The sequence below is a fragment of the Ruditapes philippinarum genome, unplaced genomic scaffold, assembly GCF_026571515.1.
Source record: "Ruditapes philippinarum isolate M1 unplaced genomic scaffold, ASM2657151v2 ctg8846_1_1_1_1, whole genome shotgun sequence".
Classification (NCBI taxonomy): domain Eukaryota; kingdom Metazoa; phylum Mollusca; class Bivalvia; order Venerida; family Veneridae; genus Ruditapes; species Ruditapes philippinarum.
In genome coordinates this window covers 15,354-30,108 of record NW_026865926.1, presented here as the reverse complement: position 1 = coordinate 30,108, position 14,755 = coordinate 15,354, and the positions used below count along the sequence as shown (strand labels likewise).

Below are 14,755 nucleotides of genomic sequence, written 5' to 3'. Positions count from 1 at the left end.
ACTTTTTTTTTTCGTAATGAAATTTTTTGTCATTTTTTTTTGGGTTCGCCCTTTTTTTAAATTAAAAATTTTTAACTCACGATTAAAAAAAAAATTTTGTTAAAAAAGGTAAGCAATAAAAATTTTTTGGTCAAATTTCTTAAATTAAAAGGGGAAATTGGGAAATTTTCCCCCTTTTACCTTTCTTGAAAAAGGAATTTTTAAACGGGGTCGGTAAAAAAAAAGAACAAAAGTTTTTGTTTATAAAAATGGCTTGTTGGTTTAACAATTTCCAACGGAAAAGGCATTGGGGAAAAAGGGGGAAAGGTTCCCCCGGGGGGTTTTAAAACCCCAAATTTTTTTAAATTTTCCCTCAAAACTTTAAATTTTAAATTCTTTTTTTTTTAAAATTTTAAATTTTATTTTTAACCTGACCATTTTTTTTTGAATTTTAAAGCAAAAAAAGGGGTTTTTCTGGGGCTTAAATTTTTAAAAAAATTTAAGGGGGGGAAAAAATTTTGGAATTATTTTAAAAATAATGAATATTGGAAAAATCATTTTGCAGGGGGATATTTTTTTTTAAATTTTTGGGGAAATTAAAACAAAAGGCAAAATTTGGTTTCTTTTTAAATAAAATAAAAATTTTTTTAAAAAAATCTTTTAAACAAAAACCTAAATTTATTTCTTTAATTTTTAAAAATTAAAAAACCCAAATTTTTCCGTTTTTCAAGGTTTTCTTAGCCCAAAAATTTAAACCAAGTTCCCCCAAAGGGTAAAAAAATAAAACAATTTCCTTTTAAAGTAAAAAAGAAAACACTTTTGGGGCAAAGAATTGTCAAAAAAAAAAAAAAAAGAGGTCTTTCCCTTTTTAAATTGAGAGACAATACTAAATTCTTGTGTTTTTTAATAAAACACTGCTAAACCAAATTCAAAAAATTGGGTTAGGCTTTTCCCAAAAAAGATTTTACAGTTTTTTGTGTTTTACGTTTTTTTTAGGGGCGAGGCTTTCCCAAATTTTCCCCGCAAAAACATCCCCCCAAGCTAAGTCGACAGCCGCAGGAGACTTTTTTAAAGGGCTTCAATACGTTTAAATTGTAGAGCCAAAAAGGGGGTTTTTTTAAACCCCTTTTTTGGGTAAATAGAGATCTTCCCCCCCGGGGAAACCAAAATTCCCGTAGGAGAACAAAGGGAAACAAATATTTTAAAGGGCATTTTTCCGGGAGGCAGAACCCCATCTTTTAGACCCCACATTTTTGGCCGTTAGTTGGGCACCCCAAAAAAAAGAACAAAATAATCACCCGTCCTGGTGTGCCCTTTTTTCATTTACAAGGGAAACTCCCACAGCCCGAAGGGATGTGGGAGAAAGATTTGAAAAGCTTCGTAATCAAAAAATATAAAAAACCCTCAAAAAATTTTTAAAACCACAAATTTTAAAAAAGATTTTGACAAAAAAAATAAAACCCTCTACAATTTTTTAAAAAATTTTAAATAAAAATTTAAAATTAAAATGTTTTAAAAAATTGGGGTCTCTTAAATTTTATTATGTTTTTTAAGGGAAAATTAAAACAATTTTAAAAAATTATTTAAAGATTTTCCCAAAAAGATCACTTTACCTTCTGTTTATGGCAACCGGGGTTAAAAAAATTTTCCCCCAAAATTCATTAAAAAATTTCTTTTTAAGCCCGCATAACAAAAATGAAAACAATTTTGGGAAACTTTTTTATTAAATAAATTGTACAAAAAATGACTTTTACAAACTTTGGGCCACAACAATGTAATTCAGACGGGGTTTAAAAGAAAAAAGTAAAAATAATTAAAATCAATTCCCCCCAAGTAAAAGAATTTTTAAAAGAAAAAAGATAAAAAAAATTTGCGTTAGATTTTAACCCTTTTTTGAATGTACAACAAAAAAAAATTAAAAGAAAAAATTTTATTTTAAATTTTTACTATAGAAAAAACAAAAATGTAAATTTAGGGTAAAATTTTTAGAAAAAAGGAAGAATGTAAGGAAAGATTTGATTGAATATATCGGAGTTTAATAATTAAGATTGACAACTAAGAAAACAATCTTGCTGAGAAAACATCTTATATAGTGTTAATGGTGTTAAAGGAGTTCCACTGACGTGCAAAATCCTAAAAATAATATTTGATATATATATAGGCATCTTACATAGAGCAACTAGGGCGCTTAAAACGGAAAATATGTAATATGTATATGAGAAAAATGTACTCGGAATTGAATTAATAAATCGATATTATCTTAAGATATCATAAGATATCTTAATATTAATTATCTTGTTTAAATATCACTCAATAGCAAACTTCATAATTATTATATAAATGTGTATATAATGAGGTTTTCATATGATATAAACTTCTACACATGTAATTTAAATTGTTTATAATAAAAAATAAAATTTGTTTGCTCAGCTCTTCAAATATTGGATAAAATGAAAGTAATTATTTGCCACTATGAACTTCATTTCTGTCGCTTATTTTTTTGTAACCGATAGATGACCAAAACTATTTTATTTTTACAAAAGACTATTTTTAAACTCACTACCTCGCCGTCGTAGCAATCTACAACTCTTCTACAAAATCTAGGCTGCGGAACTCCGTCACATTGAAGGCATGTTAAACTTTGACCTGAAATTTTGATCCATAATGAAAGATTCTTTTTATAACATCATTCGTTACAACAAACCATGATATTATTATATAAAAGTTAATATAAGTGCTGTTTGTAAGTGTGCGATATATCCTCCGATATTGCATATACAGCAGATCATAAACTACTCTAGAATAAATATTATTAATCATTTGAATGTTAATACTTTAATAAGTAGTAAATACAATTGTGACGTCATTAAAGTATGTATTTATGTAAAACAAACCTACAAGCTTACCTCCACAAACTGCAGATATTAACAGTAATGCAACCTGTATTAGGGCCATCTTTTTGAGTGTTCCTTTTTCTGAAATAGTGATTATTTCGAGTTTAACGGTGATTAAATACATAATGTAATAAGGTTATCTGGTCTGTTCTGATTATTCCGAGTGTATACAACCATATCTCATTTGTAATACATGTATTCAAATATTTCTAATTAATCAAACTATCCTTTTTTCTGAAATATCAACGGTTTCATGTGTGTCCTTTCTTTTGAGTATTTGTATTATTAGCGTAAATACTGTCACTGTTTCTTAAATATTCATAACGTGGATTGCATTAGACTGTCCTTTTTCAAAAATATTGATTATTTCGAGTGCATTCAATATCTCACGTTCTGAAATATTGATTATTTCGAGTGCATAAAAATCTCGTTATGAAATATTGATTATTTCGAGCGTACTTTTAAAATAGCTTTCGCTCTAAAATATAGATTATTTTGAGTTTATTATACATCTCTCGTTCAGGAAAAAAATATAATTTATTACAAACTACAAACAAAGAAACAAACAATCAAACAAGCAAAACAGTCCTCTAAATGTTGTTTCTCAAGCGACATCTGACAATTTTATGAACAATAAATGAGAACGTAGCAGAATGTTATATAAAATCTATCATTATTATATTATTTTAGTATAAATAGTATATCTATATTGAAATATTTAGAAACATTGGTACTTACTTTTTGATATATTTTTTTTAATCTCCAAATTGTTCAAATACAATATCTTTATGTTGGTTGGTTAAATGAGTGTGTCATTTCAAACTGGCCATAGAATAAATAAGTTTGATAATTTATACCTTACAACCGACTATTGATAAAAAGAGGCGTTTATACTTGTTCATTTTTTCGTTGCAGTGCTGTAATAGGATCAAATTAGATAACAACATCATAGAAAGCTTAAATAGCTAGAACGCAACGAATTTAATATTTATTATCTCTTTATTCCTGCCTACATACAAACCTTCCTACCTACCTATCTACTTTCCTTCTTACCGAGCTACTTGGCTATCTACCTATTGTATCTATTAATTACTTTATACGTTCATTTTCCTATGTCTTCACCTGTTTATTTATTTTTCTGCTTAGTAACTTAGTTTTTTTCAGTTAGTTGGTCGGTTCGTTCGTTCGTTCGTCACTCAGACAGCCAGATGATTATATCAGATATTTATTTATTTATATGTTATTTATTTAGATTTCAATTCTTGTTTATGTTCCTTTTTATCTTTTTAATATATTTAAATTTATTTTATTTAATTTTTTTTATTTATTTTATTTATTTTTTAAATTTTCTTTTCCAATTTTAAAAAGACATTTCCGATTTTGGGCCCCCCAAAAAAAATGGAAAGGGCAAATCAATTCGTTGTCTTAAATTTTAATTTTAACCTCGAAAAACAAAAAATTTTGACCACTACAGACATTCCCAATAAACGGGAAAGAAAAATAAATGTCATTAAATGCAAAGGAAAAAACAAACTTCAAACAATCAAATGTAACAAAAACAGAACAATGTCCTTGTCTTTTTTTTATAGAAAAATTCATTACAAAATTATACCTGAAAACCGGACAATATAGCGCATGGTCAGTATCCTCGAAATGTCACATGGTAATCGGGTATCCCACAATGTGTTGTAAAGGCAAACTAAGGCATTTTACGCAATAACTGGGTAGTTGGCCAACACCTGTTTTTACTTACTAACATGTACACTGAAAGTGGCGGAATATTTTTTCTTATGTTACTTCCGAAAGCTTTCAAAACTTTTATTATCTTTTTAAATATAAGTAGTAGCACAAATGTACTTTTACGCCGTTTTTTTTTTTGATACAAGACAACAAAACAGGATTAAGAAAAATTTGCCTTACTTAATACACGTGATATGACGTTTGATTACCTCATTAAACAAAGAATATGGTATTTTGATTTACCTAATTAAACATGATATTACGTAATGAAATACTTAATAGACGGGTATAAATTATATAAGTAAATATACTTTATTTTCATTATTTATAAAAAAAAAAATTTAAAGAAGGAAAAAATGATGTTGTTATTCATAAAGATGACTTGATTCATTTTTTGATAATTCTTAAATTTTTTTTTAAATTTTTTAAAAAAGTGTTCAAAAGACCGTGCCAAAACCCGGGGATTGGGGGCCGGAAATAAATTAAATTTTTTTGGTTTTAAAACCCTTAAAAAGGGGTTTCGGTTCATTTAGGAAAAAATTTAACCCTTGAAAACCCAAGGTAAAAAATTTTTTGAAAACCCCCAAAAAAATTTTTTTCATACAAATATTAACAAAATGGTCCCAAAAGGTATGGTTTAAAGAAAGAGAAATTTTAAAAAAAAAAAAAATCAGATTGCCGGGGTGTTTTTCTCTTTTGTATCATACACGGGGGAGGAAGTGTTACACGAGAATGGAGTTCTTATGATAACTTGTCAAGGTGTTCTTGTGATAACTGTCACGGAGTTTGTCGGAAAACTATTGTATAAACTGCAAAACACTCGTCAAAAATGGTAATTTTCATCGTTAAAAAGTGAGATTTTAGGTGCTTAAATAAACTTTGATGATTAAGCTTGCCTTACATATTGTTATTATATGTCAAAAAAACTAGTTCAAAGTCGATTTTTTCATCGCCTCTTGCTTAAAATCTTGTAGTTTTGGGTAAAATTTTTCAAATTATTTGCCAATTCGAAAGTATTGACCTGTTTACTTCAAGTCTTCATCCTTGCCATACATAAGTATCTAATTATAATGCAAAAATTGCCAACATAAAGCCCCGACAAAAAAATTTATACCCGATTTTTCAAAATGTCCCGGAGTTCTTATAAATTTTTTTGTTTTGCCAAATTGGGGGTTTTTTTTTTTCGCTAAATCACGGCACGTTTTAAACGTTTTTTATCAAATTTAAAAAGGTTTTAAAATTTTTAAATCTGATTTTCAAATCAATGTGTTGGGTATTTTGTCATTTTTATTTTTAAAATTTTTCTGTATAAATTTGGGTCTTCGATGGCTCAGGCTTAAAAGGGGGCTTGATTCTTCCGGTATATTAGCCTTTTTGTCATTATGGAAATTTTTCCGTTTTTTTGGCTTTAATTTAAAAATCCCCTCCCTTTACGTTTTTAGATTTCAAGAGGTGTCCCAAAAAATAGCCCCATAGAAAGTTTAAAAATTACTGGGAACGGTAGCGGAAAATTTTAACATCCGAACTTTTATGTTTCTTTGATTTTATTTTATTTTATTTAACAATTGTTCATAAGCATAACAAAAGACTTACACATCCCGCGCTTGACTTTTGCAAGAACATTAAATCATCTGCAAGACCTTTTAAAGATTAAAAATTTTTAACCCCCCTTACGGAAAAAGAGTTTTGGCCAAAAAGGAAAATTTTTTTGTTACGCGCTTTCCCCCTTAAAAACACATTAGAAACAACAAAAAAATAAATTATGGAAAGGGTCAAAAACCAATGAATTATTCTAAAAACATTTTTGAAGCTGTGGGTCTTTTTTCTTTTTTTGGGAAAAATTTTGCTATTTTTGGGAAATGCATAAATTTTTGGGGGAAAAGAAAGTACTCCCCAAAAAATTAAAGCTAAAAATGAATTGGGGGAAATTTTTTAAATTTCCCTAAAGGGACAAAATGACATGTTTACACAAACCTTGTACATTTTTGAAAGATATTGTAAATTTAATATTCAAAATTTTTGAAAAAAAATTTTTTCCTGTTCCCTTTTTTTCCAACAAAATTTAATCAAACAGGGGTTTTCCTAAATTTTTGCCCAACAAAGGGCAAAAATAAAAATTTTTTTGTTTTTTTCTTTTTTTAATGAAAATTTCTTAATTTTTTTTCTTTTTTAAAAAATTTTTAAATTTTTTTAAAAAAAACTGGAATTGAAAAAAAAAATATTTTTACATTTAAAGTTCCCCCGGGGGTTCCCTTTTCGCTAGGGAAAACAAGTTTTCATTCCCCAAAAAACCCCGTACCTGTCGAACAACGGGTTCAAGTCAAACGCGGGAAGCCTCTTTGGGAAAAAACATTGGATAAAACATTTTTAAAACATATTTTTTCCTTTTAATCCCACCATAATTTTGCCAAAATTTTATGTAACAGCAATTTCGAAACTTCAATTTAAAAATTTCTGCACATTCTTTTTACAAAGAAAAATTAAATAAAAAATCTTTTTGTAAAAAATTTTTTTCAAAATCCCGAACCACAAAATTCTGGAAAAAATTTATGTTCCCCAAAAAACCCGTTTCGTAGTCAGGGAAAATGTTTTTTAAAATTGAATTTTCCGGGAAAAATTTTTTCAGATTTATTTAAAACAAAAAAAATTAGCTCTGAAAACTTCCGATTTTCTAACTTTATTTTGAGTTTTCTCGACCTGCCCGATCTCGTACTTGAACCTCTCTTGTTATTAGATTCAAATTTAACATTTGTTGTCACCCTTTATTAACAGCTGTCAAACGTTAACGGACCATGGTGAAACAATTTGATTATCTCAAGGATTCTTGATTTATAAGGTCAATTCAGTCTTGAAGGTTCTTTTTATGAGACTGGTTTCCTGTCCTTTCTGATTGTATCAAACCTGGCCTTGACCTCCTTTGTTTTTTATTTTCTTAGATCAGTGCAGATGTCGCGACTAAGTGACTTTTACGCCATGTCCTGCTGGACTCCTCATCCGATTATATTTTTTTTTCTTTATGACCACACTGCTTGGATGTTTTCTTTAGTTAATATGATGTTCGTTGTGACATTCAAGATTGCCGCCTTGTAAACGCATCTGATTTTCGAAAAAATTGTATTTGCAGTTTTCCAGTAATTCTTTCGTAGGTGGTATCAGTGTATAAGTTGCCTTTTTGTTTTCTTAAAATCCATCATTTTTAAGAACGGAATTGTCGACCTTTCCAAGATATTCTTATCACATATTTAACGATATGAGTGAGACTAAAACAATTATTGGAGCACCACAATAAAAACCGTTTTCCGATATAAACCGGACAGGCGCTTGATTGTATAAATGCTTTTCACTCCTTTTAAAATGTTGAATTCATCTTTTCACATCGATTTATATATGATAATGAACGAACAAGAATAGGCGACAAAAAAACGATATATACGATGTAGCAGTTGTTATATTGGTCATTGTTCATTATCTTACGAGGAAAATTCCTTTCCTTGTGAACAACCAGAATGGTTTAAAAATCTTATCAAAACATGATGTATTGTTACAAAATTGTAATCAGTTTAATCCGTATACTACACTCGTGATATTGCTGTATTGTTTCTTGAGCCAGCACCAGTTGTTCTGTAATGCCGTTAGAAGAATACTCCCACAACGGAATCAAACCACAGGGTAGATGATTGTGTATTTCCTAAAACTTGTACGTTTTCTCTCTGTATAAACTCTATGTTCGTACAAAAACGCCATTTAACAGTCCACGCGGTCACTTATACTTCTTCAGATATCCTTGTGACTTGGCTCATGTTAATCGGCTCCTTGTTACAATAATTATGATTTTTGCCAAGATGTCTTGCTCAAAAGAGTTTAATTTATTGTAAATGTTTTTGCAATATTTTGATCTTTAATATTCGTCGGGGAGAGGAAGAATATTACAGTTGTACATATAATTTGACATTTTCTAAGTTATACATACTGTAATGTCGTGTTATTCCTTTTAATACTGAAAACATTAAAACATAATTATTTCGGAAAAATTGTGTTTCATGTTATTCAGTGAATATCAAGGAAAAATGGTGTAAAAAATCGAATCAAAACAATTTGTCCAACGTGCGTAGATCGCAAGTATAACGAAAATGACAACAGCTGGTGTTGACAAGTGAAATGTAATTTGGCCTAACATGTAAAAAAAAGAGATTTGTTTGAGATGCTTTTATTGTGTATAAATTGCGTTTTCCGATTCATGTTGCAAAACAAAATGCACTTCCCAAATGAAGTGATCAAATTTTAAAAATTCAAAAGTTGGCAATATCTTCCCTTGCATTGTCGAACTATCGAGATTCGTTATTATATATAATATTCATATGTATTTGAACTTAAACAGTGCTTCTTTACAACAATGCACTCAAAATTGATATTTATTTCCTAAACAAATGGGTATGCTTATCCGTCAAAAAAAAAAAAACAGACCAAATCTTTGATATACAATTTCCATGATTTCGTGGCCAATGGTATTTTTGCTTCTTCTAATGCAGTTTAACGTTATTCCATTTTCACATTCATAATTTCACTGTGATATTTTCAAAAATACTTGATATGTTTTTTTATTCAACGCATTCAATAAATTTAGTATTGAACGTATACTCTTTCAATATAATATAATTACTTCAATACAAAACCTTTTTTTATTTTGGGTATCTTATAACAGTTTCAAAAAATACTCATTTGCCAAATAGGTGAACTATCTTTTATTTATTTTGTCTGCTGGCAATGGGTATTTTTATAGTAAATGAGTATTTTGTATGGAAGTCAAAATACTACTTAGTTTACATTTTGCTACCATAACAATACATTATTCATTAAACATGTTTGCTCTGCTGGCAATAAATATATTCATAGTAAATGAGTCTTGTGTATGGAAGTCAAAATACTACTTAGTTTACATTTTGCTACCATAACAATACATTATTCATTAAACATGTTTGTCTGACATGTGTTGTTGTTTGACATTTGTAAAGAATAACAAATATGGATTTCTGAGGCATTTTTACCTTTAAAGGCAATTTTCATTTGCGTTGGTCCTTCATTTCTAATGTTTATTTCATAGCTGCGTGTCATGTATGTTTCGCTTCGTCAGTACTCAATTTAAAAACCATTTCTAATCTATTCGTGACTTTATCTTCATGTTTTCATACGTTCGTAAGCATTAAGTACGCAGGCCAATCCTCTTACAAACCCCTTTAAAAGTCCCAAACTTTTAATCAGATACTAGTAGTAAATATCGACTGTTTAACAAGATCCTTTGGCGCATATTTTAGGCAAAGGCAAAGTCGATTTACGAAAGTAAATGTGTTACTTTTTATTTGAAATACTGCATAACGTTGGTACATAACATAATTTCAAGCACTAAGATATATAAAATTGCTGATGTAATTTACAAAGCGTGACAGTCGTATATCATGAAAATGAAAATTTGTGTACATGATCAGGTAATAAAGACAAATAGCAAAGCGGCGTTATAAAGGCAGATTAAAGTTCCTTTAATAAAGAACAAATAAATATGCGTTCTATACATGTATTGTTAATGTTATTAGTTTATTGAGCATCATTCATAGGACGTGCGGAAATGACGTTGTTTAAAGCACGCGCCTTGTCTTAGAAAAAGCACACGCATGTCACAAGAATGATACAAACGACAATGATGAAAACGATGATGACGACGTCGTCGATAACGATGAAAATGCTGACATCGATGTTGTTCATGATGATAACGATGATAAAAATGATGACAAAAGTGATGTTGATGATTATTATAATGACGACAATAATGATGATGGCAGTGATTATTGAAATTGTGAAGACAAAGAAGATGTCAATAACGCGGATGATGACGACGAAGATGGTAATGATGACAAAGAATTGAGGTGCCGCTTTGTGCAAGATTTCAGGCGCAAACGAGCACCTGAGCCGCGCCACCGACGTTTCGTAAGGTAGGTAGAAATATTTTTCACATGAAAGAAGTAGTTTAAATTCAACGACCATAACCACTTGTGCGTGATCGAATTCCCTCTTGTCGCAACATAAGAAGTAGATGGTCTCGTATTATATCGTGTCACATGGAAAGTACAACAAAGAAATGCATAAAGCCAGAAAAAAATAAAAACTCAAATTCGACCTTGCAAATTTTAATATTTTTAATTATCAAACCATTCTTTTAATTAATAAATAATTATGTAGCTTGTTCGACAAAGTCAGATACAAATGGCTCTTTTGACGGTCTATCCTATCCGTTAAATCCTGCTCCTGTTGCTTCATTATTGCCTGCATCTGTTCCTTCATTATCGCCTGTTTCTGTTCCTTCATTATCGTCTGCTTCTGTTCCTTCATTTTCTTCGTGTTCCGTCTGTGTAGACATATCTTCATCGCCTGAATCTGAACTTGAACTTGAGTCGCTCGAACTGGAGCTACTAGAGCTAGACCCATTCGAACTTGAGCTACTTGAGCTAGACCCATCCGAACTTGAGTTACTAGAGGATGACCCATCTGAACTTGAGCTACTTGAGCTAGATCCATCCGAACTTGAGCTACTAGAGCTAGACCCATCCGAACTTGAGTTACTGGAGCTAGACCCATCCGAACTCGAGCTATTAGAGCTAGACGCATCCGAACTATAGCTGCTAGGACTATCCTCAGATGGTTGAACTATTTTAGCACAATTACTATCTGAAAGCAAATTTAAGAAACGGATGTGAAGATATATCTATTTTTGGGATGTTTCGGTTATATTTTATTTTCAACGAAACTATTTGCAGCTTTGACTATGTTCATCTTTGCGTCCAATTAGAAACTTTAATTTAAAGTCTTCTGACCGTCTGAGACTAGTTTGCATCGACAGTCACCAATCAATTTAAATTTATTAGACCATTCTTTTCAACCTTTGAACCTCACTTCTATCTGGATAAACACTACGTGTGCCTTTGGAAAGTAGGTCAACGACAAAAGTTTATTAGATGCTAAGAAGAAAGGATTAAACGTCTAGAACAGCTCCAATGCCCTTTCAGCTGTTTTCGTCGTTTAATGGTTTCTTATTAGCCCCTAATTATTACTTAAATAAGTGAGAGTAACAAAAAGCCTAAATGACTGGTAACTGTCAAGTCTTTTACGTGTTTATGCTGCTGATTTTATTTCAAATAGAAAGGGAAATGAGACAATATAGGATATCAAAATGTATCAAAAATTAAAATATTGGAAAAAAAACTAATTGTCATGCTAAAATCTCATGCTTAAATCTTCATCTGTTTTTCTCTTTATCAATCAATAAACAACACAAAACCACGATTTAATGTCTTTTCACGAGCAATAATTCATGATATAATTTTATAACAAAACAGACTATGTTGAATTTGATAAGAAACGTCGAATATGTTTTTATTCTTCTTCTTCTGTTTGTGTGTTTTTAGTTTTTCTTTTTTATTAAGCTGAACCGATCTTTTTGACCGGGGCCTTTATCATGCTTCATGTTTCTAATGGACATATCCATCTCTTTCTTAAAATCTATGCCACCTTTCCGATGACGTAGCGTGGTTGAATTCAAATAGTACTCATTTTGTTTTAATAAGCCAATTCACAAGGACGTAAAAATATTCATATAATTGTTTACATATATAAAGTGTTTAAATTTCGACATTTAGTACCGGAACAGAACGGCTGAGAATATAATGTTCCTTATTTATTTAATAACTGTTGGTTTACTTGATTAAGGAGTTTAATTACAAAATTAACACATACCATCGGGTCTTGTTTGTCCTTTTATACTGAAACATAAAAAATAAAGATTATTTATGAAAATGTATAAATTTCATTTCATTGTAATGCTTCTTTTCCGCAGAATTCGTAAAAGATATTTGTATGTTTCATTGAACGTTCTAAATATATTTCACTCACTGAGCACATTGTGCAATAATTGAAAATAACACGATGAAATTATTTAATACATGCACTTTTTGTATGATTAGGAATTTTATAAATCATTATTATTTACATTCTTTTAGTTTTATTGCATTGTGCAAGTGACTGCTCGTTTTTAATTAACTTGTACCCGTACAGTCTCAGACAAGCTTATCTTGAGCATTCTTATACAATTTGGCTACTCTTGTCCATAATTATTTTATTATTTCAAACTTTTATTTCAATAGAAGTGAAATAAAGCAGTAGCTTTCGCAAAGAATTACAGTTAAGCTGCTTCACTGTAAAACATGCTATCTGGCAAAACATTTCAAAACAGAATGTTATAATATATATCTTTCAATAAATACATATTCATTGAAAATTGAGAAAAATTGATTAAATAAAATGCGTGTTTTCCTTTTCCGTATTTTCACTGTAAAAATATTTTGATTGAGGTAAAACATATTTTCCGTATTTTCACTGATGTCTTGCAAGGCTACTTTCCTCTAAATTCAGCCAATTAACAAAATTTAAGAGGAAGCCTTTCAAATTCTAATGTCAAAAAAGAGAAACATATATATAATAAACAGAAAATTCAAGAAACCGGCACGAGTGAAGTAGTATACTTTCTACCACTTGATGAATTTATAATAAACAGAAAATTCAAGTTACCGCCATGAATGAAATATCATACTTTTCTACCACTTGATGAATTTATAGAAAAAATAAACTTAAATATTCCCTATCTATCAGCCTTATCCTATATCAACTGAGAATACATAAAAATACTGACCTTAAAAGAAAGACAAATGTGAAGATGTAAATGTATGTAAAAGTAGCCATCCTTCAAATACTCCAACTATTCACAGTAGCTTCAAATGCTCACAATAAATAAAATTCATCTGGGATTTTAGATATACGAGTATTTCAAAAACGAAACATGCAAACAGCTGTTCCTCAAGATGACAACTGTATTAATCTTTGACAGAAAAACAAATATTTTCAGTGAAAAAAATGCTTTAAATAAGAAAGAGATACAATTCTGAACGTTATAAAGGGATCATGTTGTTCTATACGTGAGAATACTGAGATTTTCTTAATGGCTAACTAAGCCTCCGAAATGCTATCATTTTATTTCTCAAAGCCTTTTATGTTTGGTATTTTGTTACAGTCTTCAACAAATTTTAATTAGCGGACATATAGATGAGCGATCGCTTTCTCCTTCTTTGGTATGGTATTAAAACACGATTTAACAATGATTAACAATGACAAATGTTTAGGATAAAATATGAAAACAGCCAAAGTAAAAAAAAAGACAGCCCTACTTCTTTTTTAAATTGAACATCTTCGAAAATTTCCCGAAGGGTATAACAAGATATTTTTAGGTTCACAGTGGCTATTACATACACGAGGAAATAAATGGTGGCATAGATCGTAGGGAATCTAAATTCGAATACGATCCGTAAACAATTTTAAGAAGTATAAATTTATACAACAGCTGTAATATCATATGATTGTCTTGTTAACTCAAATTTCATAAAGATTAATACTTTTTCAATTGTACTGCAGTGATTTCAAATCATGTTTGACATCACGTTAACAAAAATAACTTTAACCTTTTTCTCCGATGAATTTTATAGACTTTTGATACTTCCGAGGGATCACATTTTTCCAGATATTTGTCCACTTTCAAATGTTGCAACTATCCATTGTCAATTTTGATTGCATTAAGATTGATCCTTGATAAGCCAACAGTATAGAGCCAGGTAAACCTCCATTGTCCTGCCTGAACTGGTTCTATACCAGTTGCAAAAGTTAATCACTTTTTGTTCCAGCAGCTTAAGGTTTTAAGAGCAGAACTGTCCATCGAGAATATGAGAAACGAACTACAGAAAGATCGCAGATACTTGTTCTGAAATTGCAGGTAAAGAGAATCGTCCATGTGTGAATCAGGGGTAAACAACGCAAACGGTTGAATTGTATAAAGCGAAATTGTAGTGTCTGTAAATGGTAAATTTTGATAGAAATTAAATTAAAAGGGATGATTGTGAATATCCAATATAATGATGATCATAATGATGATCATCATAATACGGAAGATGATGATAATCAATATACTTAAATAAATTGATGATTACGATGATGATGGTGATAATGACGATGTTAGTTATCTTGAAGATGATGATACCATGATTATAAAA

The 14,755-nt window shown here is 30.0% G+C and overlaps 1 protein-coding gene and 1 long non-coding RNA gene across 3 annotated transcripts; both read right to left on the bottom strand.

Moving 5' to 3' along the window:
* Positions 1-2,026: 2,026 nt before the first annotated feature.
* LOC132730756 (uncharacterized) lies at positions 2,027-3,696 on the bottom strand. The gene is made up of 3 exons (XR_009625794.1): positions 3,612-3,696; positions 2,886-2,954; positions 2,027-2,625 (listed from the first exon to the last, which is right to left on the bottom strand). It is a non-coding gene; the product is annotated as an uncharacterized LOC132730756 (long non-coding RNA).
* Positions 3,697-10,776: 7,080 nt separating this feature from the next.
* Positions 10,777-13,501, bottom strand: LOC132730757 (uncharacterized protein DDB_G0271670-like). 2 transcript variants are annotated; one of them, XM_060716744.1, is made up of 4 exons: positions 13,348-13,501; positions 12,396-12,421; positions 11,188-11,330; positions 10,777-11,067 (listed from the first exon to the last, which is right to left on the bottom strand). In XM_060716744.1, exons 1-4 carry the CDS (start codon positions 13,395-13,397, stop codon positions 10,891-10,893), a joined length of 396 nt encoding a protein of 131 aa, XP_060572727.1. In that variant the 5' UTR covers positions 13,398-13,501; the 3' UTR covers positions 10,777-10,890. The 2 variants fall into 2 exon arrangements, with proteins under 2 accessions (XP_060572727.1, XP_060572726.1); XM_060716743.1 differs by having other exon boundaries at positions 10,777-11,330; positions 13,348-13,489.
* Positions 13,502-14,755: the final 1,254 nt, after the last annotated feature.

What these genes read in the sequence shown, in the direction of transcription:
- LOC132730757 (XM_060716743.1), bottom strand. Translation starts at nt 13,397, where the DNA reads ATGGCTACTTTTACATACATTTACATCTTCACATTTGTCTTTCTTTTA. An exon ending in ACATTTGTCTTTCTTTTAAG is followed by an intron (nt 12,422 to 13,347) that starts GTCAGTATTTTT and finishes TTTATGTTTCAG; the next exon opens with TATAAAAGGACAAACAAGAC. An exon ending in AGGACAAACAAGACCCGATG is followed by an intron (nt 11,331 to 12,395) that starts GTATGTGTTAAT and finishes ATTTGCTTTCAG; the next exon opens with ATAGTAATTGTGCTAAAATA.